We start from the raw sequence: 27,545 nt of genomic DNA, 5'->3' as shown, positions 1-27,545 counted from the left end.
GAGACACTGACCAGTGTGTAGATAGAGACACTGACCAGTGTGTAGGCAGAGACACTGAAACGTGTGTGGATTAAGACACTGACCAGTGTGTGTATAGAGACACCGACCAGTATGTAGATACAGACACTGACCAGTGTGTGGGTAGAGAGACTGACCAATATGATGACACATAGGTCGGAATTTTCTGGTTGTACTCACCCCAAATCTGGAAAATGCCGCATGAGGTTGATGGACCTTTGCATTGTCCACACCTCTTCCCCCCGCTCCCTGCTACCCTCCCCCCCCCCCCCCCCCACCGCTCGCTACGATTTCCATGGCGAGATGGGTATATTCTCTCCATAGACTCACACATTCAGCCATAAACATACACTACAGGTGTACACACAAAAATACACAAACCTATTGAGAGGGACTAAGACCTCACATATATTGTTATAATTTTCATATAGATATGCCCATTGCTATTTCTAAGTTTTAAAAATGAACAAAGACCCTTAAAATGGCTGTCTGTGACTCCCCCTCCCCTCCTCCAAAGAAATGAAACAGTTTTGGGAGAACTTGTACTTTGTTATCTCTGAGGACCACTCACAATGGACTGCACAACCCAAATCAAAGAAAACAATACAAAGGACATGTGCATTCAATAACCCAGACAGATGTGAATCATCTGACAAAGCCCCCACAACCAGCCTTGAAAGACGTGCTGGTTAGATGTATTGACCCAAACAGGTGCCAGAGTGTGGCGACTGGGGGAATTTCACAGTAACTTCATTGCAGTGATAATGTAAGCCTTACTTGTGACACTAATAAATTAACTTTTTAATGGCTGAGATGTTTAACAGTCTTTGGACTCCAGATGATGGATACACATCCTTTGTTAAAGACCCGGAGGAAAGTGGGAGTGATTGTGACATGAGCCTCTAGCCTGTGGAACAAGTAATATTACCTTGATGAACTACATAGTTCAGTCTGCTGTCTAACATGTGACTTAAAAATGGAGCTCTGGACATCTGGCCACATCCACCCTGCTTCTCATGGACGTTCTGTACCATCGCCTACAAGACTGATTCATCAAGTATGAAGTATGAAGTCAACTCCACTGGAAAAGTGAATTATCCAGCATTGGTTTTCAACCCACTGACCTCAGAAAAGGAATAGCTGGTTGGACTTTGATTCTGAACTCTGGAACTCACAAGACGCAATATTTATTTTCTCTGAGGTCTCTGTGCTGAAAACCTTCTTTTCTCTCTCCTCTCTTTACTCTGAGTGTGGAGGCAACTTTGTAAACCTCCTTTTGTGTTCTGAGCTTTTGCAAATAAATTAACCCTTTGAGTTTATCCTATCTCGAGTTTGGGATATTGATAGAAAATTGGATCACATAAAACCCGGGGGTTGGGAAACACACCACCGCTTAAAAAGAGAGAAAAAAATCAAAATATCTTTTTGTTAATAGTCGGGTGGTGAGAGGAGAAATTAGTGCTGCTTAAATTAACATAAGATCACTGACCGGTGTACTGGTCAAAGTTATTGATCAGTGTGTGGATAGAGACACATAACTGCCCGTGAGGTTGGTGGAAGCAAAGACAATCAATGATTTCAAAAAGAAATTGATGGGCACTTGAAGGATTATAGCGTTACAGCAAGGGAGGGAACAGACTGGATTGCTCCACAGAGAGCCAACGTAAGCCTAATGGGCTGAATGGCTTCCTTCTGTGCCTTAAATAACTCTATAGATACACAGATGTAGATGTATATACATATTCACAGGCACAAATATATTCAGACACACACACACAACACATTCAGCAAATGCAATGAGCTACATAATGCTCTATGGTACTTCTCTATAGTAGGGATTAACCCATGGCCACACCCCAAAACCTTTCTTGTCCATTTCTATCTCCATAGATAAAAATTTCAGGTGTCAAATTTCCAGTGCGGTGAGAGTTTTTTAATACATCAGCATCGAGTGGCAGTGCTCATTGTAAACAAATTTCTAAGAGACACCTGCTCTCTCCAAGCAGCATTACAAGAGAAAGTGTCATAAGGTCAGAATAAAAAGACTATTTGTGAAGTGATTTGTTGAGAGTCAGTAAAGCCCCTAAGGACAACTTACATCGACTCTCCTTGAAGGACAATGTCCTTGAGGTTTTGGGATCTGAGTGCTAACTGTCCTCTTGGTATTTTGAGCTTTCTCTATGAGAGTGGGCAATGTGTGACAACATGTTGTTCAACCAGGGAAGGCGTTACAGCAGTGACAATCAACTTGCATTTTCCAGCAGGGATTACTGATAGCTAGCAGGATCCCAGCTGATGGTGACATTACCCATTCCAGCTTTGGGGCACTCAGACCAATTGGAGCTGCTCCATAATCAGACTGCCTGAGACCAGCTAACAACACAGACCCCAACCTGGCCCCTCTATCTCCTACATAGCCCAGTTACATACCATGCAATGCTTCACTCCCCACGTTAGTCCCTACCTTTACCCAGCATCTGACCCTCAGAGTGTGCTGAATTGATGTGTCATTTGAGTTGATCAAGGAGCCAATATAGATTTCTAAAGGATAGGTTTTGTCAAACATACCCAGTTGAATTTGTTGAGGTTATTTTGATTTGATTTGATTTATTATTGTCATATGTATTAGCATACGGTGAAAAATATTGTTTCTTGCTCACTGCACAGACAAAGCATACCGTTCATAGACAAGGAAACGAGAGAGTGCCAAATGTAGTGTTACAGTCATAGCTAGGGTGTAGAGAAAGATCAACTTAATGCGAGGTAGGTCCATTCAGAAGTCTGATGGCAGCAGGGAAGAAGCTGTTCTTGAGTCAGTTGGCACATGGCCTCAGATTCTTGTATCTTTTTCCCAACAGAAGAAGGTGGAAGAGAGAATGTCCAGGGTGCATGGGGTCCTTCATTATGCTGGCTACTTTGCCAAGGCAACGGGAAGTGTAGACAAGTCAAAATAGTTTTTTGTGTGGTAGACAGAATGTGTCCAAGATGTAGGAGACAGAGAGTAAGGATTCTGGGTGTGTCCTCAAATGAACAGGATGTGACTAGTGATATTGTTAGGAATCTGTACTGGGACCACAACCTTTCATCATATGTATAAATGACTAAGGTGAAGGAATAATGAGCCCTAAAGCTAGGTTTTTCTGATGACAGTAAGTTATGTGAAATTCTGTAGAAAGGTGGCTCAGATTATTTCCAAAATACTGAAAATTTAACAACTATAGAGAATGTTAAGATTCATTGACTAGTCACTCTTTCCAATTCTCTTCCTGCAATTCTTTCCAATTCTCTTCTAGTGCTTCACTAAGACAGACTTTTGTTTGTTTCGAAAGCTAGTAATACCTGGAACAGGTCACAAGTCTGTCACCAGAAGGCTTATAGCTAGAGGGACATCACTCTGCATCAAGTGTGGCTGACCAGGAATCTCTCCCAATCTTACCACAAGCCATTGGTGTGTTTGGAAAGATTCTGCAGGTTGACACACTCAACCTGTTTGACCACATTTGACTGTTTGACCTTGGCCATCAAGTCCTGGGGTGGGACTCGAACCCAGAGCTTCTGGCTCATAGACAGGGATGCTACCCACTGCACCACAAGATCCCTCAGTCATTCTTTAACATTGGTTTCTTCTCAGAAAATAGACTCTCTTATCTTTCCCTAACATGAGTAGAAACTGTTTTTATTTAAATATAGACTTAGGAATAATGGCCTAACCTTTCCCCAAATTAGTAACAGTTTCCCTCACTTACAAGCAGAACACGCACTTCATTGTGATAGGTTTGCAACGTCAGAGAGGAGGGCAGGAAAGTTTTTTCTTGAGTCCTCTGCCCAGAGGCAGGTCCAATCCACAGCACCGTGATCCCCACCCATCACATGGGGCAAGTGGATCCGGTCTGAATGGCGATTGGACCCTGTGCTGTTGGCACCAATCTGATCCACGCCAGCCATCCCTCTGCCCAGAGGCAGGTCCAATCCACAGCACCGTGATCCTCACCCACCACAGGTGGGGCAAGTAGATCCAGTATGAATGACGATTGGACCCTGTGCTGTTGGCCAGTCAGATCCACGCCAGCCATCCCGCCAACTTGAGCAAACTGCCCCCAGCCCCAAAGGAGTCTGGGTTGCTATGCTAACATACAGTTTTTCATGGAGCTACGGATAGTGAGGGCAGAGGCTCCAACTTTCTTTCCATCACATAGCTGACCCAGAATCTCTCTCACTCTTACCGCCTGCCATTAGCATGTGTTGGAAGGATTTACAGATTGGTATTCAACCTGGCCACATTAGGAATGCATCTCCTTGATCCAAGTATCAAAACATTAAAGGCTAATTGGACGTTCTCCTTTATCTCAAGAAGACAACACAAATGAGTGGAAATTATTTTACAATTCCATACAGCTTTGTTTCTACTCCATTTAGAAAGCTACATTCAGTTCTGGGCCTTATTTCTCAGGAGGGGTAAATTGGCCTTGGTCAGGGTGTAGCACAGATTCATTGGAATGAGTCTGAGGCTAAAGGGTGTGAATTATGATAGTCCTTTGAGTATAGAATGTTAAGGAGTGATCTAATTGAGGCATTCTAACTAGTTGATCCATAGCTCAATCCAACTGGATTCTTGCCCAAGCTCTGTGTACATTCCCAGCAACCACTGTGTAGAAGCCAGGAATGATGGGAGTGGGCCTGTTGTACAACTCCAATGACCCAGGAGAGACAATCTGTCTTGATTGTGGATACACTTAACATAAAGTTTGAAATTTGCATTGCGAATGACAGACTTAAAAAAAACAAGATGCAGAAAGAACATGAATCTCCAATAAACACATTTGTTGGGTGCCATTGTGGCACAGTGATTAGCGCTGCTGCCTCACAGTGCCAGGGACCAGGGTTCGATTCTGGCCTTGGGTAACTGTGTGTGTGGAGTTTGCACGTTCACCTCGTGTTTGCGTAGGTTTCCTCCGGGTGCTCCAGTTTCCTCCTACAGTCCAAAGATGTGCGGGATAGGTTGATTAGTCATGGTAAATTGTCCCTTAGTATCCCAAGATGCGCAGGTTAGGTGGATTGACGTTGCTACATTGCCCCTCAATGTTTAAAATGAGGTGGTAAGTGCACAGGGTTGTGGAGATGGGGTGGGGTAGTGTGCCTGAGTAAGATGCTCTTTCGAGAATCGGTGCAGGCTTGATGGGCCGAATGGCCTTTTTCTGTACTGCAGGGATTCTATGGTTATGTATGTATGTAAAGGTGAAATATAGAGCCACAGATTTATCACATCACTGGACTCCTGTGATGGAATTTTCTCCCTAACGGGCCAATTGTTTGGCGTGAAGACAGTCATGTCATATCTGATGAGCACTGGAAGAGAACTTTTTAGAATCATAGAATCCTACAGTGCAGAAAGTGGCCATTCGGCCCATCAAGTCTGCACCAACCACAATCCCACCCGGGCCCTATCCCCATAACCCCAGACATTTACCCTAGCTAATCCCCCTGAGACTAAGCCACACATCTTTGGAGTGTGGGAGGAAACCGGAGCTCCCGGAGGAAACCCACGCAGACACAGGGAGAATGTGCAAACACCACACAGACAGTGACCCGAGGCCAGAATTAAACCCTGGTCCCTGGCGCTGTGAGGCAGCAATGCAAACCACTGTGCCACCTTGCCGCCCATTTGAAAAATGTTTTTATTTCATTTTTAAAGTTACAAGGCCAATGCGCAGAGTGGACTGGCAGACCCTTAATCCATCTCCCTACTTGCTCCAAAAGTCAAATACAAATTGAATCCAATTCCCTACAAGAGAGATAAACAAGATTCAAGCTGACAAGAAAAGGCATTGCACCCCACTCCATTTATCAAACAATTTACAAATGCAAAAATACATTACACTCTCAAAATGCCATCTCACAATAATAAATTCTAAAGTTGGCATTGCACCCCATCTGACAGAACTGAGTTCACTATGACTAGACACAGCAAACAGAACCGGATATTGACAGAACCCGGGCGAAACTGACACACTGGAACTGTCCCGCCTCAATGACGCAGTCGGGGTTGGTTACAAAAGAGATGAATGAGAGTCAGGGAGTAAAATTCAAGTGAGAGAGAAGGGTGGGGGAAACTATAGTGCCCGAGAGGAGAAGGGGGCTTGTTCAATTGGGGGAAGAGATATTGGTGAAAGTCCAATTGATATTTTGGAGAAAGCGGGAAGTGCAGCTAATCCCACTCCACCCAAAGCCCCTTTCCAAGTGGACAGCACCAGTGGGAGTCTCCATTCCCCCCAGAGGTACAGAGTCACCGCAGGGCTGCGAGATGAGCCGCTTGGCTCTCAGTGCCATCGCCCAGAAGCTGCAGTTCTCCAGCGAGGAGGAGGAGGACGACCAGGAGGTGCTGAACTTCTCTGACTTCCTCCGAGTCCGGGAAGAAGCTGCCGTCTCCTCGGCGTCCAGGCGAGCTTGTGTCTCCCCCTTCAGCCGCTTCCCAGTCGGTGCCGAGTTGGCTGCACCGTCTGGGGAGAGGTGGCCGCCCCTGAGCCCCAGGAGGGTTCGCCTGCCCGGGAGGAGTGAGTGTCCCGGAACTCCCATCGACTGCATGAACTGGAGGAAGCTGCGGCTCTGTGATACCCCTTACACTCCCAAGGTGGGTGCCACAGTCTCCTCAATGTCCCCCTCCATTATGTTCACTACTGGATAACACAATGGAAAAGCAAGTTTACTGGTGTCACATCGATACTATGATAAGAGTGTAAACAAACAAAACTGACCTTGGATGGAAGAGGTCCCTAGATTCTTACAAGGTGGTGTGCCTTTGTCTCCCCAATCTAGGTTGATGCCAGGTGGCCTATTTTATTCTCCTTTAGTGTTTAAAGAAAGCTTAGGGATGATCTTAGAGGTCTATAAAACATTGAGGGGCATTGATAACGTAGATAGAAATCATAGAAACCCTACAGTACAGAAAGAGACCATTCGGCCCATCGAGTCTGCACCGACCACAATCCCACCCAGGCCCTACCCCCATATCCCTACATATTTTGCCCACTAATCCCTCTAACCTACACATCTCAGGGCACTAAGGGGCAACTATTTTTTTAAGCATAGCCAATCAACCTAACCTGCACATCTTTGGAACGTGGGAGGAAACTGGAGCACCCGGAGGAAACCCACGCAGACACGAGGAGAATGTGCAAACTCCACACAGATAGTGACCTAAGCCGGGAATCGAACCCAGGTCCCTGGAGCTGTGAAGCAGCAGTGCTAACCACTGTGCTACTGTGCCACCCTAGTCAAATCTTTTCCCAAAGGTAGGGGAGTCTAAAACTAGAGGACATAGGTTTAAGGGGAGAGATACAAAAGGGTCCAGAGGGGCAGTTTTTTTGCACTGGGTGGTGAGTGTCTAGAATGAGCTGTCAGAGGCAGTAGCAGACCGTTACGTGAGTATAGAGAGATATGGGTTAAATGTGGGCAATTCGGACTAGCTTAGTGGTTTAAAAACTGGGCAGCAAGGACAAATTGGACTGAAGGGCCTGTTTCAATGCCTTAACATCTGACTCTAAATAGTGGTGAGTTGGGTTGCTTCATATCAGTGAAGAGTTAGCCACAACTTCAGCCATTGCTGTGCTTTCTGACCCACACAACCTCCATTTAAACAAAGTTGTGATTTTGAGAATTCTCCTGGTTTTTCAAATCCCTCTATCGCCTCTCCCTATCTAATATCCATCCTTGGCTATCTGCGCTCCTCTAATTCTGACCCACTGAGCATTTCCAATTTTCTGTTGTGGCTGCTTGGGGCTCTCCCTCTACTTCCCTGAACCCCTCCACCTCAACCAGCTCCCTTTCCTCCATTTAAAATGCTTCTTAATCTCCTGTGACCCATGCTTTCGTCGGTTTAATCTAATGTCCCTCACGTGGGTGTGTCAAATTTTGCTTTATAAAATACCTGCAGCCCCTTGGAATATTTAATGCACAATAGTTTGTGGCTAGATGTTTTTAGATTGACTTCTGATACAAGGGCCACAGGGATTTAGACACAAGTTATTTAAACTTGTATTGCTTTGAGTATAGGAATCATCTTGCAACCAAATTGATAGTGACCTTCACAAGAGGCCATGATGCGGAGATGCCGTTGGACCGAGGTGGGCACAGTAAGCAGTCTCCCAACACCAGGTTAAAGTCCAAGGTCACCTGACGAAGGAACAGTGCTCCGAAAGCTTGTGACTTCAAATAAACCTGTTGGACTTTAACCTGGTGTTGTGAGATTTCTTACTGTTCACAAGAGGTGTCACATTTTGGTGCCAGTAACTAAGAATCTGGGCCTCCTGTTCCACACCACACCACAAATGAATTTCCTACCATTGCTCCTCTCCCTTGAATCTAGAGAAGTTACACTCCATTTTATTTTCAGAGCCTCTTCTCCAAGGCTGGCCAGCTCTCGACTGCCACCAAGGGCCCAATCTCTAGGATCCGCCGGCCGCTGGGGTTTTTTGCTGACCCTGAACGTCTCCGGGTTCCATCGGTGAATGTGAACCCTTTCACCCCAACTCTGTACCATGAACTGGGCCTCACCCCTGAGGTTATGAGTGCGAAAACCGGAAAAAGGAAGAAAAGGATCGAAGAAAGGGGCAGGTAAACGTGGCTTCAAGTTCTTGGGTGTAATCAGTTGGCAATTGCCTTTATCTGAGCTGAGATTGTGAATGAGCCAGGTTGACTTGAACTCTGCAAACAATGGTCAAAGTATCTGTTGTCCTCTGTCCTCATTTAGCCTCAGTAAGAAGTTTAACAACACAAGGTTAAAGTCCAACAGGTTTATTTGGTAGCAAAAGCCACACAAGCTTTCGAAGCTCTAAGCCCGGCATCTCCACCTCATTTAGCCTGACACTGCTGTCAAAACATAGGGTAGTTTTATACCTTGTACAGTGGTGTTAAAACATAGGCTGCCCAATCTGTACATCAGAACTCCCACTTACCTGATAGAACATAGAACAGTACAGCACAGAACAGGCCCTTCGGCCCACGATGTTGTGCCGAGCTTTATCTGAAACCAAGATTAAGCTATCCCACTCCCTATCATCCTGGTGTGCTCCATGTGCCTATCCAATAACCGCTTAAATGTTCCTAAAGTGTCTGACTCCACTATCACTGCAGGCAGTCCATTCCACACCCCAACCACTCTCTGCATAAAGAACCTACCTCTGATATCCTTCCTGTATCTCCCACCACGAACCCTATAGTTATGCCCCCTTGTCATAGCTCCATCCACCTGAGGAAATAGTCTTTGAACGTTCACTCTATCTATCCCTTTCATCATTTTATAAACCTCTATTAAGTCTCCCCTCAGCCTCCTCCGCTCCAGAGAGAACAGCCCTAGCTCCCTCAACCTTTCCTCATAAGACCTACCCTCCAAACCAGGCAGCATCCTGGTAAATCTCCTCTGCACTCTTTCCAGCGCTTCCACATCCTTCTTATAGTGAGGTGACCAGAACTGCACACAATATTCCAAATGTGGTCTCACCAAGGTCCTGTACAGTTGCAGCATAACCCCACGGCTCTTAAACTCAAACCCCCTGTTAATAAAAGCTAACACACTATAGGCCTTCTTCACAGCTCTATCCACTTGAGTGGCAACCTTTAGAGATCTGTGGATATGAACCCCAAGATCTCTCTGTTCCTCCACAGTCTTCAGAACCCTACCTTTGACCCTGTAATCCACATTTAAATTAATCCTACCAAAATGAATCACCTCACACTTATCAGGGTTAAACTCCATTTGCCATTTTTCAGCCCAGCTTTGCATCCTATCTATGTCTCTTTGCAGCCTACAACAGCCCTCCACCTCATCCACTACTCCACCAATCTTGGTGTCATCAGCAAATTTACTGATCCACCCTTCAGCCCCCTCCTCTAAGTCATTAATAAAAATCACAAAGAGCAGAGGACCAAGCATTGATCCCTGCGGCACTCCGCTAGCAACCTGCCTCCAATCCGAAAATTTTCCATCGACCACCACCCTCTGTCTTCGATCAGACAGCCAGTTACCTATCCAATCGGCCAACTTTCCCTCTATCCCACACCTCCTCACTTTCATCATAAGCCGACCATGGGGGACCTTATCAAACGCCTTACTAAAATCCATGTATATGACATCAACTGCCCTACCTTCATCAACACACTTATCAAATTTGTGAGGCACGACTTGCCCTTCACGAATCCGTGATGAAGGAGCAGTGCTCCGAAAGCCACTGGCTTGTGCTACCAAATAAACCTGTTGGACTTTAACCTGGTGTTGTGAGGTTTCTGACTTCTTGCTGTGTTTACCCCAGTCCAATGCTGGCATCGTCACATCAATCTGTACAACTGCAGGATTGTGCCTACACTGCCCCGTTTATAGCGAGTTAAAGTACTAAACTGTTACAATCAGTTGTCCTTTTGTTAGCTAAAACTAAAGTTCGTGCACATGGTGAGAGCTGGTTAGGAACTGATTAGTAGTGAAAGACCAAGTGGGATTAATAAGCATATACCTGAATTGGAAGGCAGTGACTTGTGGCTCTGTTTTATTATAAAGAGTTTTGAGCGGAGGCGTTGGCCTAGTGATATTATTGCTAGACTAGTAATTCAGAAACTCTGCTAATGTTCTGGGACCTGGGTTCAAAATCCTGCCATGGCTGATGATGGAATTTGAATTCAATAAAAATATCTGGAATTAAAAATCTACTGATGACCATGAAGCCATTGTTTATCGCTGGAAAAACCCATCTGGTTCACTAGTGTCCTTTTTTAAGGAAGGAAATCTGCTGTCCTTGTCTGGCCTGCATACAACTCAGCAATGTGATTGACACTCAACTGCTCTCCATGCCCAACTAAGGATGGTCAATAAATGTTGGCTGGTCAGTCATCCACAAATGAATTTTAAAAAAAAATACTGGTGGAATGTCAGATTGATACAATGGCAAGAGTGTAAATAAAAGCATAAAATTGAGACATTGATAGACCAATTGAGCAAGATTGTGGCAAATAGATTTCAATGCAGGCAAGTGTGAGGCCATTCAATTCAGATCAAAAATACCAAAATGTTTGAAATGGAGATTGTTTAATAAAACATGGTAGATGTTACAATCCTGTCAGTGCTCTAGTTCTCAATGAGAGCAGCTGTTACTCACTGGAGAAAGGTTAGGGCATTATTCTTGAGTATACGAACTGGCTGCAGATTCCTCCCTTGCTCAGTGAGTTATAACAAGTACAAATGTATTCACAAGGATAAGGCTGCGTTGTGTTTGAAGGGTTCTAATGCAGGAAGTAGTTTTGCTGCAGTTGTGTAGCCCTAATGAGACCACCTCTCCATTGCTGTAGACAGTCTGGGCACCACACTGGAGGAGGATTATATTGGATTTTTGTGAATTGGCATGGCACCTCCTGACTGTCACTGAGGCTCCACGAATTAGAGTATTTCCTGAATGTAGAAGGTTAAGGAATGTTTGGGATTGAGGTGTTTAGGATTTTGAATGGAATTCATAAAATTATACAAACTTGTTTAGGAGGTCATTTGGCCCATGGTTATGCTTAGTCCCATATCCCTGCTTTTTGTCTGGAAACCTGTAATTTCATCATCCTTGATTATCCAACTCTTTGAAACTAGAAGTTTCATCTGTCTTTCAGGTAGAACAATCCAGATTCTGGGTGTTTAAAAATAATCTCTCCACCAATTTTGAATCTATAATCCCTAGTTATTGACCTACTCGAGAGGGAATAGTTTTTCTCCACTCTTATAGCATCTATCTTGGAAATCTTCTCTGCTCCAATGAGAGCAATCCTAACTTTTCCAATCTCCTTTGAAGTTTCTGAAGTCCTGCACTCCTGACGATGTCCTGATAAACCTCCGTACTATTTCCTGAAGTGTGGTTCTCTGAATTGTCCCCAATGCTTCAACTGAGGTCTAATCAATGATTTTTGTAAAGTTCTAGCATGTTCTCTTTAAATTTCATATTCAATTTCCAGAGATTTCTCCCTAGATTGTCCTACCCAGTGGAAATAGTTTTTGTCCCGTTTACTTGGGGCCCTAATACCAAACTTTCACAATCTTCCCTTAAACCTTCTAAGTTCCAGAGAATACAATCCAGTTTAGACCATAAGACATAGGAGCAGAATTAGGCCATTCAGCCCATCAGGTCTGCTCTGCCATTCAATCATGGCTGATTTTTAAAAAAAAATCCCCATTCCCCTGCCTTTTCCCCATATCCCCATATTAATCAAGAACCTACCTATCTGTCTTAAAGACACTCAATGACCTGGCCTCCACAGCCTTCTGCAGTAAAGAGTTTCACAGATTCACCACTCTGGCTGAAGAAATTTCTCCTCATCTCTGTTTTAAAGGATCGTCCCTTTAGTCTGAGGTTGTGTCCTCTGGTTCTAGTTTTTCCTACTAGTGGAAACATCCTCTCCACATCAATTCTATCTAAGCCTTGCAGTATCCTGTAAGCTTCAATAAGATCCCCCTCATCCTTCTAAACTCCAAGTACAGAGTTTGTCACCTCTCCACTTGCAGTCCTGGATGTCTGTATAATGTGCAGCTTGCTGCGGCCATAATCAGCACTTCATGAGAATGTCTATGGCCTAGGATTTGAAGTTTGTTTTAATTTTACTTTTTAGGCAAGATATTGAAACCAGAGATGGAGACTTGACTGAGGAATCACTGCTGCATTCAAAGGTGAGGGCATTGAGGCTATGCAACTCCCTTACCTCAGCAATGCTCCATAGAATGGGGATGATGGCCTAGTATTAGCACCAGACTATTAATCTAGAAACTCAGCTAATGGAACTGGGTTTGAAAAGCACCACAACAGCAGATGGTTGAATTTGATAAAATGCCTGGCCTACATGTGACTCCAAAGCCACAGCAATGTGGTTGACTTAACTGGCTTCCGAACAAGGGTAACTAATAATAAGGGTAAATAAATGCTGGCCAGCCAGTGACACCCATGTCCCACAAATGAATTAAAAACAAAACCTCCAGCTGAATCTTAACCAGAGATTGGAAACTTGTACTAAACCTTTTACTTGCTGTTTGCAGTAACCCTGTTTCTGGAGCTAGCTATCCCATGTTTTCTCCTGGGCAACAAGTTTGTGTATATGGCACCCGCCACACTAATACTACTCTTGCAAGCCCTCAAAGTACCATTTACGTGATATTGCATTGTGAGACAGTTTTAAGTGCATCCAGTTATGTCTGTCCATTTGACCAGTCAGTCTGCCTACCCTGTATTGTGCATTCTGAACAATGGCACTTGTTCTGGGAATGGTTGAGTTTGTAGAGGGCTTCCAGGTATTGGAAAATAGAATTTGTGAAATAAATGTTGTTGGAAATATAATGGGTGTTGTGGGGGCGGGGGGGGAGTGAAAGTGAAATAAGAGGGGGTTAATTTGGGAGGGTAGAGCTGCCTGTCCAAGGCTTGAATGATAGCAAAACTGAATCAATGATGGTGTTAGGAGAAACACAAGAATGCTGAATTTCAATAGATCAGCAGAAGAGGATACTACTTCATTGGCAAGTCAACTTGGCTGAAGCCAATTGGAGTTGCCGTGCCAATCAGCACTTTTCTCCTGTAGTATAAATTGTGATCCTTTGAAATTTGGCATTCTGGTGTTTGTCCTGATTGAATGCCAGACACAAGCTTCGACTGAACTTGGTGACATCATTTGGGCTTCTCCCCATCTTCTCTGGGAGAAGCTACCCATTGATTTGAAAACCAGTTACAGGGCCATTTTCTGAGGGCAGTTAGTCTGACTGCATTGATGTGGGACTGGAGTCATGTATTGGCTAGACTGTGAAAGGATAGCAGGTGTCCCACCAGGTAGTTCACCAATGTGCTTTTGGGGTTCTTGTGAGTGGTTGGGTCCTTGCTGCACACCATCCTGCCCCATTCCTCCTCCATCACTGGGTCAAAATTGTGGATTATTCTCCCTAACAGCATTGCACCTGTTTTCACCCATGTGGGCTCTGGCAGTTCATAAATTCCCTGCCACCATCCTGAGAGCAGCTCAGGATGAGTGATAAATGCTGATCAGTGATGTGCACATCCCAATAAATGAAAAGACCCCATTGTCTCAGTAAATGGGTTTCTCTTGTTTTTCCTCTTCCAGAGATTAAACCTCCGTGAGAGTGGCATGGGCTCTCGTTATGCCATGGAGTTTTACGAATTGGAGAAGATTGGCTGTGGGGAGTTTGGTGCAGTGTTTAAATGTGTGAAGCGACTGGATGGTTGCCTGTATGCCATCAAACGGCTGAAAAGACCCCTCTCTGGCTCGGTCGATGAGTATGTATCAAGCTACCGGGATCTTGTTCCAGTTTACTTTATTCAGCTGGAAATGAACAGAAGTAAATAATTCGCCTTGTTTCCAATAATGGCAGCACAGTGGTTAGCACAGTGGTTAGCACTGCTGCCTCAGCGCCAGGGACCTGGGTTCAATTCTGGCCTTGGATGACTGTGCAAACTCCACACAGTCATTCTCCCCATGTCTGCATGGGTTTCATCCATGTGCTCCGGTTTCCTCCCACAGACCAAAGATGGGCTAAGCTAAATGCACAGGGTTACTGGGGATAAGTTGGAGGGGAGGGCCCTGGCAGTATGCTTTTGGAGAGTTGCTGCAGACTCGCTGAATGCTGTCCTTGTGCACTGTAGGGATTCTATGGTTAATGCCCTGAATTGACTGCAGCGAATCTACCTCAACGATATGGCCTGTGTGCACTGAGAGCATGAGTCTTATCTTTGCTTCAGTGGGTAGTACTTGCACCTCTGTCAGAATGTTGCAGGTTCAAATCCCATTAGATACTTGAAAATACAGCCCAACGATGGTATGGATTGCTGGAGGTACATCTGTTGCATGAGCACAAAACTGAGGGCCTATCTACCCCCATCGGGTGGATGTTAATGCTTGGGTGGAGTGGATCTTGCCAATATTATTCTGCAGCCCTGCCACTGAGTGCTCTGGTCATTTTTATCTCACTGTTTATGGGACCTGTGTGCAAATTGGCAAGTTTCCACACTTGGGAAAACCCTCCTTTGGTTCAAAAGAGCTGGAAAGTAATGAGATTGAATATAAATCTTCCATTCTCTCTACCATTGATGCTCTGTCCTGATGTTGTAGAATAATGAGTCAATTATTTTAAAACAAATCCGGATAAGTCGGGGTAGGGCCTGCCCGCAGATTGAAACCAGGTTGTTGTAATCTGGGTGCTGACTGTTTAATCTGCAGGCAGATTGCACTCCGTGAGGTTTATGCACATGCGGTGCTAGGACATCATCCCCATGTGGTGCGATACTATTCAGCTTGGGCAGAGGATGATCACATGCTGATACAGAATGAATATTGTAACGGTAAGGACCACCAGCATCTGACAAACCTAGTGATTGGTTCACTGGAGGGCAAGGACACAGCCACTCTCCTGAACAGGTATCTCAATCCCATTTACATGTCTTGGTTCTGTAATCCTTGATCTTCGCAAATTGTATTGGTGTCAGTTTTGATATTTCCCAGTTCGCCCCCAACCTTAACATCTTTGATGGATGGTTCTAGATTTCCACTGCCCTTTGCATGTAAAACAAATGCTTCTGCTGAATGTCCTTGGTCTTGTCCTAATTTTGAGGAAATGGGTAAATGGAGAAGATTTCAGTGGCCTGGGAGCCAGATGTGGCCCATCTGGGTTTGGAGTGTAGCCATGAAATATTGTGACTGTTGCCCACATGCAGAGTTGCCATATTCCACTGATGTTCTGACTGCTATGACTGAAGTGAAACATATATGAAGTGAACACACATTGCCCAAAAGCCAAGCACTGTGTAAATATTTATTATTTGTCATTTGAAGTGGGTAGTTCTATTAACTTATAAGCATTCTATAACTCATTTGTGCATTAAATGTAATTAATTTTATTCATAGTTTGTGGACATGCCAGATTTCAATCATACAGCCCACTCACCAGCCTAGGTTGCCCATCATTACTTTGGGTCATCTTAAAATGCACGGGGTAAGCGCTTTCCTTTGAGTGAAGGGCAAGGCTGGTAGAAGTAGGGACCCCTGGATGACTCGGGATATTGAGGCCCTGGTCAAGAAGAAGGAGGAGGTGTATGATCCCTTGAAGAGTATAGCAGAGTTGAGAGAAATCAGGAGGGCAAAAAGGAACATGAGATTGCTTTGGCAGATAAAGCAAAGGAGAATCCAAAGAGCTTCTGCAAATGCATATAAAGGGCGAAAGAGTAACTAGGGAGAGAATAAGGCCTCTTAAGGATCAAGGTCATCTATTGTGCAGCCACAAGAGATGGGTGAAATCCTAAATGAATATTTCTCATCAGTATTTACTGTTGAGAAAGGCATAGATGTTGGGGAACTTGGGGAAATAAATAATGATGTCTTGAGGAGTGTACATATTAGAGAAGGAGGTGCTGGAAGTCTTAAAGCGCGTCAAGGTAGATAAATCCCAGGTTGTGGGAAGCTAGGGAGGAAATTGCAAGTCCCCTAGCAGAGATATTTGAATCATCGATAGCCACAGGTGAGGTGCCTGAAGATTAGAGGGTGACAAATGTTCCTTTGTTTAAAAAGAGCTGCAGGGAAAAGTCTGGGAACTACAGGCTGGTGAGCCTCACCTGTAGTGGGTAAGTTGTTGGAAGATATTCTGAGACAGAATCTCCAGGCATTTGAGGCAAGAAATGTTTAGGGACAGTCAGCATAGCTTTGTGGAAAAATCATGTCTGACAAATTTTAAGTTTGAAAAGTTAACCAAGAAGGTAGATGAGGGCAGTGCAGTTGACGTTGTCTACATGGACTTTAGCAAGGCCTTTGACAAGGTACCACGTGGTAGGTTGTTGCATAAGGTTAAATTTGTCAAGATCCAGGGTGAAGTAGCCAATTGGATACAAAATTGACTTGATGACAGAAGACAGAGGGTGGTTGTAGAGGGTTGTTTTTCAAACTGGAGGCCTGTGACCAGCAGTGTGCCTCAGGGATCAGTGTTGGGTCCACTGTTATTTGTCATTTATATTAATGATTTGGATGATTTAGGAGGCATGATTGGTTAGTAAGTTTGCAGACGACACCAAGATTGGTGGCATAGTTGGATAATGAAGAGGATTATCTAGGATTGCAATGGGATTTTGACCAGTTAATTTGGGTGGGATTGTGGTCAGTGCAGGCTCTGGGCCAAATGGCCTCCTCCTGCACTAGGGATTCTATGAATTGGGCCAGTGGGCTGAGAATGGCAGATCGAGTTTAATTTAGATAAATGCAAGGTGATGCATTTTGGTAGATTGTACCAGGGTGAGACTGCTCAGTTAAGAATGGTGTTGGAAAGAGTTTTATAGATCAGATCTAGAGCTACAGGTTCATAGCTCCTTGAAAGTGGAGTCACAGGTGGACAGTGGTGAAGAAGGCATTGACATGCTTGGTTTCATTGGTTAGAACATTGAATACAGGAGTTGGGACGTCTTGTTGAAGTTATACAAGACATTGGTAAGGCTACACTTAGGGTGACCAGAACTGTACACCATCAGCTATTAAGCTAGAAAGGGTGCAGAAAAGATTTACTAGGATTCTACAGGGACTTGATAGTTTGAGATACAAGGAGAGGCTGGATAGACTGGGATTCTTTTTTTCCATAAGAAGTCTCTTGCATGTTTGTAGAAACTTGATGTCTGTGTCGATATGTGCAATCTTCTTGGAGATCCTCTCCACTTGGAGCCGGCAGTTTGCGGCGTCGATGGTAGTCATGATGTGGATTCTTTTTTTCCCCCCAGATTGTAGGAGGCTTAGGGGTGATCTTAGAGGCCTATGAAATTAATGAGGGGCAGAGATAACATCTTTTCCCAAATGTAGACACATCTAAAACCAGAGGGCATAGGGTTCAGAGGGTGGCGAGAGTCTGGAATGAGCTGCCAGCTGTAGTAGAGGCAGGTATAATTTTTCTTAAAGAGCATTTAGACAGTTACATGGGTGAGATGGATGTAGAGGGATTTGTGACTAGCTTAATGGTTAAAAAATGGGCAACTGGATAGCATGGACAGGTTGGGCTGATGGGCCTGTTTCAAAGCTGTAAACCTCTGACTCTAATTTAGATATTTGATTACAGAAGGGAATACAAGTTCTTGTCATTTACTGCTTTCAGCCTTGGATCTGGGGACCCTGCTGCACCTGGTCCAAGGTTAATGCATCTTTCCTGAAATGCTGTTCCCAGAATTCTAATGCAATCAAACCCAGTGCGTATTGTAAATAACTTGCACTCATTTCATTGCAGTCGCTGTGAGGTAAAGGCCAACATTCTATTGGCTCTTTTGGACCTGTTAGTTAAAACATTGTTAATTGGACCCCAAAATCTCTCTGCTCCTTCAAATGTTTTTGCAAGGAAGAGCTCCTATTGGGGGATAGGAGGCAGGAGTTCAATTTTTTAAAACAAACCTGCAGTGTGTAAAGTTTACCCAAACCACATGTTAACTGGTCCCTATAGACAAATCAAAGGTGTGACCAGGAGGCAGCACCTGACTAGGCTGAGATCCTACACTAATTTTTGTAGAGTTCAGGTAACAGTAAAGCAGTTGCAGTTAGGGGGTCTCTCCCAAATTCGAGTTTTTTTGCTGTTACTGAAAAGTTTCAATCCATCGACCTCTGGGTTATGAGCCCAGCACAATTTCACTGTGCCACTTTGAGTCTCCAATAATTATTTCTTGTACTGGAGGACAAGAAATGTATTATTGCAGACCAAAGACAGCTTTGGAAGGGTTTGACATCTTGGCTATTTGACACAGTTGGAAGTCGGCCACCATTGGGAGTTAAAATATTCAACATTTATAAAGAGTTTAAAAAGGTTGGGAAACTCAACGTGTCAGAGGTTTTTTTTTATCTTGCACTCTTCAGGTCCAACACAAGTACCAAATTTCAACCAATCACAATTTACACTACAGGAGAAAAGGGTGCTGATTGGTTGTGGCATTCCAATGGGAACTGCAGGCTTCTCACTCAATTCAAAACTGGCACCAGGCTTCAATAACCAATCAGCATTCAAGTTCTTGTATTCCTAAGTGACTGTTAGAAAGCTAACTTTAGCAGAATCTACAGTCTTTAGCAGCATAAGACTAGGTCTCTTGTGAGCCCTTTAAAAATGGGGTTTAGTAATACTGAAATGGCAGATTTATTGAATAATTGGTGTTAGTCTTTGCTGAGGTGAATAATATCAGACATTTCAGGAAACCTAATAATGAATTAAGGACTAGAACACCAAGTTATCAAAACCGTATGTTTAAACAAAAAGTTCTAAATGGATCTGATTTCCTCCAGGAAGATCAACTCTCCCAGTGCATGCAGTTCAGAAGCCATAGACCACTTTGTCCACTATCTGTCCTTCCATAAATTCCCCACAACCATGTTTGTGTATCTTCACACACATACTGTTCTCCTACTCTGGGAAAGTGGGAAAATGGTGGAAGGATTTTGGAGCTGATTATCAGCCCATTAAACCACTTTGAATGCTCCTTCCATGCCCAACAAGGTGTTTAGACTCTAACCTGGGGCTTTAGATCCAGCAGTAAGGGCACTACCAGTGTTATTAGGCCTCTGAGTTAACATTGATTTGGAAAGGATGGTTTCTGCGGTATATGGACTTCCAGAAGGCATTTGAGGTTCCACATAGAGACTGTTAGTTAAAATTAAGGCTGAATTGAAGGTAATTATTTATCTGGTTAGGCAGTTAATAATGGGTATGCAATCATATGGAAAGGAAGTGACTGGTGGTGTCTTGAGGATCATGAACAATAGTTTAGCCAGTTCAGTGGATAAAAGAATGTTTGGTTTGGTGAGATTTGATACTAAACAATATGTTCTTTGAGTCTATTTTAAATCTGAGACCTTCCCCTTGGCGAAGTGATCTGTCTCTTGATTAACAAATTGTTTGATTTATGTGGGGCACCTGTTTCACTGACCTTTGGAGGGTGGAGTGAGGACATGCTGTATGTTTCTGCTCAAGTTAATTTAATCCTGAACCAGTCCATTTCTGAATTGGGGTGAATCCTTGGGGATTTCCTTTGAGATTTGATATAATGTGGGTGGTCGATTTCACTCTAGTCAGCCATTTCCTGATCTCATTCAGAGAAGTGATGAAATGGTGTGTGCTATACCTTTTGATTTCGCCTCCCTCACGTGGATCTGGTGGAATTTCAGGGGGCAGTCTGGCAGATGCACTGATGGAGAACAACAAAGAAGAAATATTACTGGCCGAGGGTGAGCTGAAGGAAATTCTACTGCAGGTTTCAATGGGATTGAAGTACATTCACAGCTCCAGCCTCGTTCATATGGACATCAAGCCAAGTGAGTATTGGGGTTCAGTATGAATTGGAGGGAGAGGACAAGCACTTGTGTGCTTGATGCCAAGAATTTAACAAACTATTTCTAAATTTGAGACCGAACCAGCTACATATAAAACTTTCAATATTTTCATTACCGACTTGAGAGATTCCCTCTTAAACTGGGCTTAGTGAACGGATGCATAATTGAAGTGTTAATCGTATACTGGGCACTCAAACGTGGATGTTAAGTGTGTTGTTCCCTTAGTCTATTTAACTAGGTTCACTGAGTGAATGTAGAGTGGGAAATGTTAATCTTGTACTGGTCACTGAAACAGATTGAAGGAACCACACTGGAATGCATCAGTGTTAAGGCTGAAGATACCTGCAAGGGTTGCTTCTCGCTTCTTCAGACGCTTTGAGCTGAAGGGTTGTTGAACACTGGAGGAGGTGTGAATCCAGTGCTGTTCATTTGGATGCCTCCTATTGGTTGGCATCAAAATTACAGCTGGTTTTCCAATTCTTGAGTTTAAATTCACCCCCCCCCCCCCCCCCCACCCCCCCATACCTCTAGTGAAGATTTATTCAGTAATAGTGTTGCTATTTGTTGCTTGTATCCCTTAGGTAACATCTTCATCTGTCAAAGAGTCACACCCGATGTGGTTGGATGTGTAGAAGAGGACAGTGATGCTGATGAGGAGGGTGCCTTGGCCACCAACATACTGTACAAAATTGGTATGTCTGATAGCTGCAGAGACATTGGGGGTGCAGTTTAACTGAATACCTGTCCTTGGGAGCCAGTTCAATGAGTAAGGGAATCTTGGGATCTCCAAGAAAAGGAATTGGTGGCAGAAATCTTGCCGTCTTAATTTGATTTAAGACTTGAAATCCTGCTAGTTTCCACCCTGGCTTCAGTTTTTCTTTATTTGCTGCATGTTCCCCATTGGCCAATAGTTTGGAATGCTAATACTGACTCAATTTAATTTCACTTGTTACTCAGCATGTAGCTTTGTTTCTTTTTGACTGCTCACTGAAACGTCTCTGCCTTTCAGGTGACCTTGGTCATGTGACATCCATCTGTAATCCACAAGTGGAGGAAGGAGACAGCCGTTTCTTGGCAAATGAGGTCTTGCAAGAGGCAAGTCCAACTGAGAGAAATGTGGCTAAGGGCAGCTTCCCCTTCAAACTAGGGGTTGGAATGGCAAGTGTTGGAAAATGTGACAGACCCCCTCCATTCCTATTAGAGTCCCTGGTCTACCTTTACACTTTCCCTTTAATCTTGTTGACCCCATCTGTCTGAGAAATAGTTAGCCTGATCAGCTCTTCTACAAGAGGGCTGAAGATCGATCTTTTGCCTGCACAGCAATACAACATTTCAAAAATATTATTGTGCAGAGAAGATCTTAAAACAAAGAATACTGAAATTGTGACCACCTTGGTTCTCTGAAAGCACTCTGAGTCCCACTCTGCTTTTTCCCTGCTGTCCCCTCTTCAGAAAATTATTCCATTTGCTTTCAAAATACTTTGCTGAATTCTCTCAAATCCACTAGTTCAGACTTTGAAGAGAGGCTGTGTGTACCATCTACAATGTTCATTTATCTTTGGGATTTAACTAACCTCCTTCAGGAGCTCTCTCCTGAGCACTTTTGCTCAAGTCCATGTTGGAACTGCCTATAAATGGCTGCCTTTTTAAATTTATTCATGGCATGTGGGTGGTGTTAGCTAGGCCAACATTTATCACCTATCCCTAATTGCCCTCAAGCTGGTGGTGAGCTGCTGTCTTTAATCACTGCAGTCAGTGTGGTGTCGTACACCCACAGTTGTTAGGGAAGGAATTCCATGATTTTGACCCAGCAATATAACTTTCAAGTCGGGCATGGAAGGGAACATGCAGGTGATGGTGTTCCCAGGTGTCTGCCACCCTTGTCTTTCTAGATGGTAGTATCATGGGTTTGGAAGGTGCTGGAAGGGAAATTGGTATAAACCAATTTGCAATCAGTTTATCTTGCCTCTACCTTGAACTGTCCCATGACCTTAAATTGAGTTGAATTATTTCGCCAGTTTTAATGTTTGGAATAGAGACCAGTTCCCTGTAAAATGGTGATGAACTGTGACAGTCCATGTGGTTGCTCTATTTACATATGTGTATCACTTCCCACACCTATTGTGTCCTGCAACCAATATTCCTTTTAAATGTACTGCATGGGTTCCAATCTCTCCTTTAAACTGCAAGTTCACACAGCTAATTAAAAAATAATCAATGTTCAGTGTTTAGCCTTTTTATTTCAATGTGTGATACATTACACACACACAGACCTTGGTGGGAACCTGGCTTTCAACATGACTAGATTCTTTACTGAAAACAAAATGGCAGAACACTGGCAAGTGTTTCACTTTACTCCAATACCAAATGGCTGGGATTTCTGAGATTCACAGCAGTGATGGTCTGTTCTGGATCACCCAGCTAAAATAGGATGTGGGGGAGTTTTATCCAATGCTTGTTTGAGAAAGTTATAAGAATTATAGCAATAATTGGTGTATATCCTTGTAGGACAGTTTTTAATAAATGACAGCACAGATCAGCATTTCCAGAGGAACATGTTAGAAATAAGCTGATATTCTACTTGATATTTAGTACAATGTAAAGTCAATTTTGCTGAATTTGTAGTCTTGCTTTCTTCCAGGTGTCCGAATACCTGAACTGGAATTCTCTGGAGAGAATCCAGGTACAGCAGTGTACTGAGCAAGTGCTGCATTGTCAGAGCTGCTGATTTTCAGATGGCGCCACACCAGTGTCTGTTTGGGTACACTGAGGCAGAATTTAGCATGGCCAATGCACTTAATCAGCAGCCTTTCGGACTGGGAGGAAACCAGAGCACCCAGAGGAAATCCACGCAGACACGGGGAGAATGTGCAAACTCCACACACTGACCCGCGCTGTGAGGCAGCAGTGCTAACTGCCATGCCACCCTGGGTGTCTCTCTCTCCAATACCCAGGGGCAATGTAGATGTCACAACCAATTTTAATCCCTTAAACAACATGGTTAGTACTGATGCTTTGCAGTGCCAGGGACCTCGGTTCAATTCCAGCCTCTGGTCACTGTCTGTGTGGAGTTTGCACATTCTCCCAGTCTGCATGAGTTTCCTCCAGGCGCTCTGGTTTCTTTCCACATTCCAAAAGATGTGTAGGTTAGGTTGATTGGCCATGCTAAATTGCCCCTTAGTGTCAGGGGGATTAGCGGGGTAAATAAGTGGGGTTACAGGGATAGGGCATGGGTGGGATTGTTAGTGCAGACTCTGGACCAAATGGCAGCCTCCTGCACTGTATGGATTCTACAGCATCCCTATTTTCAAGGGCAATCTGGTCATTGTCTCCTTGTTTGAGATGGTGTTTTCTAGAACAGGGCCATAAAGCAAGTTAATATATCCAATGTAAATGCAATTCTTCCTTTGGGTTGCAAAAATGTGACTGATGCATTCTGATCCTTCAGGACTATTCAAGCCTGCCCAAAGCTGATATCTTCGCATTAGGTCTCACTATGGTACTGGCTGCAGGAGCAGAGGAACTGCCTCAGAATGACATAGCTTGGCATTACATCAGGAAGGGTAACCTTCCCACAATTCCTCAGCAGCTGTCACATGACTTTTTCAACCTGTTGGAAGTAAGTAAATTAGTTGTAATTTTTATGATTTTGATAAATCTAACGTGGGACCAGGGTTGATTTGTCTCTGGAGATATTAAGTAGCTTGGGGCCTGTACTCATTGGTGTTTAGTAGAATGAGGTGACCTTTATTGAGACTTATAGGAGTCTCAGGAAGATTGACAAGGTAGATGCTGAAAAATTGTTTATCCTTGTGGGAGAGTCTAGGACCAGAGGGCATAATCTCAGTAAAGGGTCACTCATTTAAGACAAATGAGGAGGAATTTCTTCTGAGGGTAGTGAATCTGTAGAATTCTTTACCACAGAGGGATGTAGAGGCAGAGTTGTGCTCAAGGCTGAGATAGATGAGAGAGACTATTTTTAATCAGTGAAGGTTATTGGGGTAAGGTGGGAAATCAGATCAGTCATGATCTCATTGAATGACGGACAGACCCAATGGACCAGATAGCCTACCTCTGTTCCTACAGTCTTGTGGAGTTGTGCACTTTAATGAACATGTCCAGAGCCAATGCTGAATGCAGAGTGAAGGTTCAGCTCCTCCACCCCTGCACCAAAGAATCTGATGTCCTCCATGACTCGATTGCTAGCACACACATTCACCAGGGCTTGAGCACAAAAATCAAGGCTAATGCTCTAGTGCAGTATTGGAGGAGTGCTGTGCCAACAGAGATACCATTTCTCAGATAAGAAATTAGGACCCATCAGTCTTGTGTGAATGTAAAAGATGGCATGGTACTTGGAGGAGCAGGGGAGTTATTCCCAATGTCCTGGCCAATATTTATCCCTCAATCGACATTGCAAAAATGTAATTTGATTATCACATGGCTATTTGACAACTGTTCCCTGAGTGCTTATTGGCTGCTGTTTCCTACATTACCACAGCTAAGTCCTTAATTGACTGTAAAGCTCTTGAGGCATTCAATAATTGTGAAATGTTAGAATCATAGAACTATAGAATTGTTTACAGTGGCTGTGTTCATCACGATGTGTCTGTTTACAATGGCTCTGTATTCTCTTTCAGCTCCTCATTCACCCCAATCCTGTGGAGAGACCATCCTCGGCTGGACTGACCAGACACCCCGTCCTTCGCAGGAATTCCAAGAAGTTGGCCTCACAGCTCCGGAAAGAGTTGAATGTGGAACGTTTCAGGACAGCAATGTTGGAGAGGTAGGAAGAACAAAACCTAGAAATTCAGTGCTGAAAAATCTCAGCAGGTTTGGCAGCATCCGTGGAGAGAGTTTTCATTTGGAGAACTCTAGTTTGATTGGATTGCGATTGCAGCATTCCCCATCTATGTTCACCTGGTGGCTTTACTCCAGTTTGACAGATGGATATTTCAGTGGGGCTTTTCCAGTGTTCCTTGGTGCTGTTACCCAGGTGATTCTGCTTTGCCCATCACCTCAATGCTGGGGAATGTTTTTGTTCTTGATATTGGCATCACTGACCAGGGCAACATTCTGAGTGTCTCACTCAGATATTTCTGAGGGCAGTTACGAAGACCCACATTGCTTTGGGTCTGGAGTCACACACAGGCCAAACCAGGTAAGGCTGGCACCTTCCCTAAAGGACATTAGTGAACCAGATGTGTTTTTATGACAATTGATTACTGAAACCACTTTTCTTAATAGAATTTAAATTGCACCAACTGTTGTTGTGGTGATTTGAACCCAAGTCCCCAAAGCTTGAATCTGAGTCTTTAGTCCAGTGATATTACCACCATCTCGTTCCCCCCCCACCCCCCCCCCCCACCCAATCTAACCCCTGAATAATGTTAAATAACAAATAACTGACAGTACTGATTTCAGAAGAACTGACTTGAGACAAATCTGTTTCTATTGCCTCCAAGTTGACTTGTACAATATGTTGGTACTTGGGGCTCGGTGCTCCCTTTTTAAATTTCTGTATTTTCTCCCAAATCTCTAGGGAGTTGATGAAGGCCAAACTCTCTCAGGATTTCCCACAGTCTGATCCTAAATCCCTGCATGCAGCCAAGAAACCAATCCTTCCAGAGAAGAGAAGCCGAAGGCTAGTGGGAGGCAGAAGCAGCCGGTCAATGAGCTTTAACTGTGTTGGATACTGAGGACTGGGAGGGGGATGACCGGCCTTCAATGGGGCAATAGATCTTTCTATTTGTAGTTCAATCATTCTACCCAAAGTGAAATGAAGACTATGTAAACCAGAAGTTTGACTAGTTTTGTTAAACCAAGAGTCTTAATATAAGTCTTGATCACCTATCATGTTTAGCCCTTCTCTTGATAATTTCACAACTTCAGTGTGTGTAATAGTATTTTTATATTCTGTTCTCTACAACCTGTTGAGCTTTTAAATCTTTGTTTAGTTTTCATCACCAGGAGCTGATGCACTCTAAGATATAAACCATCACCATATAGTTAGAGATATTTGGAATGCTTTTAAAATCCCTCAAAACAGTAATAATTGTCCATGGCTCATCTATAGACTCCAGGAACATTCTTGGGAGGGATCTTGAAGCATTAAAAATGTTTGCAATTAGTCTGAATTGTCTATATATTTGTTGGTTAGAAATGTCAAGAGCAGACCTGTCCCGTTTCAGTGGGTTTGATTTTAAGCTTGCCCCTCTCTGATTATGGGATATTCCAGCCCCTGTGGTTTGGAGTGAGCCTTTACCAAGAAAGTTAGCATGTCTGATTTCAATTAGAGGAAAGCAGAATCTTTATTCACAGTACATATTTGAAAGGGAAATGTCTCAAACTGTGTAAATGGCAATAGAAGAGCCTTGTTTTATCTAATTTTATTTAATTTTAATGGATAATTGAGTTCTGTGGAGATATCAACTAATTAAAGTTTTAATTTTTATAATTCCTGTCTGTGCTTCTCATTGAATTCTTTGGAATCTTGTTTTCTGGGTCAGCTGGTGTCATGTAGCATGAGGGAGGGTTGACTCTTGGAGCCCTGTCCAAAGCTGCTGCTACTCCTAGCCGTACATTGCAGAAAAGGCCCTTCAGCCCATCAAGTCTGCACTGACAATTACCACTAAAGGCACATTCCCATATCCTCGAATGTTATTTCAAGTGCTCATCCAAATAGGCAGTGCATTCCAGATTCCCACCACCCTCAGTGAAAATTCTTTTTCTCAAATTCCCCTTGAATCTCTTGCCCCTTACACTAAACTGTCCCCTTGTGATTGACCCCTGAACCAAGGGGAACAGCTGCTCCTTACTCTCCCTGTCCATACTCTAGTCTGGTTGTAACTCAAATGCTCCATCCCAGGCAACATCCTGGTGAACCATCTCTAGTGCTATCACATCCTCCTTATAGTGAGGTGACCAGAACTGCACACAGTATGCCAGCCATGGCCTAACCAACATTCTTTACAGCTCTACCATTACCTCTCGGTCGGCTCATGAAGAAAGTAAGGAGGTGTGGGATAGAGGGAAACTTGTCCGATTGGATAAGTAACTGGCTATCTCATAGAAGACAGGGTGGTGGTGGTGGATGGAAAATTTTCAGACAGGAGACCAGTTACCAGCGGTGTACTACAAGGATCAGTGCTGGGTCCTCTGCTATTTGTGATTTTTATAAATGA

At 43.8% G+C, this 27,545-nt stretch overlaps 1 protein-coding gene across 1 annotated transcript; it reads left to right on the top strand.

Moving 5' to 3' along the window:
* Window positions 1-6,005: 6,005 nt before the first annotated feature.
* Window positions 6,006-27,499, top strand: LOC144498720 (wee1-like protein kinase 2-C). Its single transcript, XM_078220292.1, has 11 exons — window positions 6,006-6,646; window positions 8,408-8,628; window positions 12,646-12,703; window positions 14,137-14,309; window positions 15,250-15,371; window positions 20,197-20,343; window positions 20,943-21,053; window positions 21,371-21,456; window positions 23,810-23,980; window positions 25,002-25,147; window positions 25,904-27,499. Exons 1-11 carry the CDS (start codon window positions 6,320-6,322, stop codon window positions 26,058-26,060), a joined length of 1,719 nt encoding a protein of 572 aa, XP_078076418.1. The 5' UTR covers window positions 6,006-6,319; the 3' UTR covers window positions 26,061-27,499.
* The last annotated feature ends 46 nt before the right edge of the window (window positions 27,500-27,545 follow it).

This window comes from Mustelus asterias, chromosome 9 (genome assembly GCF_964213995.1).
Source record: "Mustelus asterias chromosome 9, sMusAst1.hap1.1, whole genome shotgun sequence".
Lineage (NCBI taxonomy): Eukaryota > Metazoa > Chordata > Chondrichthyes > Carcharhiniformes > Triakidae > Mustelus > Mustelus asterias.
This window is presented reverse-complemented; position numbering and strand designations above follow the sequence as displayed.

Excerpts from the sequence above, each read along its gene's own strand:
- LOC144498720 (XM_078220292.1), top strand. The coding sequence starts at position 6,320 with ATGAGCCGCTTGGCTCTCAGTGCCATCGCCCAGAAGCTGCAGTTCTCC. Across the intron at positions 14,310-15,249 it reads CTCTCTGGCTCGGTCGATGA|GCAGATTGCACTCCGTGAGG; the intron begins GTATGTATCAAG and ends TTTAATCTGCAG. Across the intron at positions 21,457-23,809 it reads CAAATGAGGTCTTGCAAGAG|GACTATTCAAGCCTGCCCAA; the intron begins GCAAGTCCAACT and ends CTGATCCTTCAG.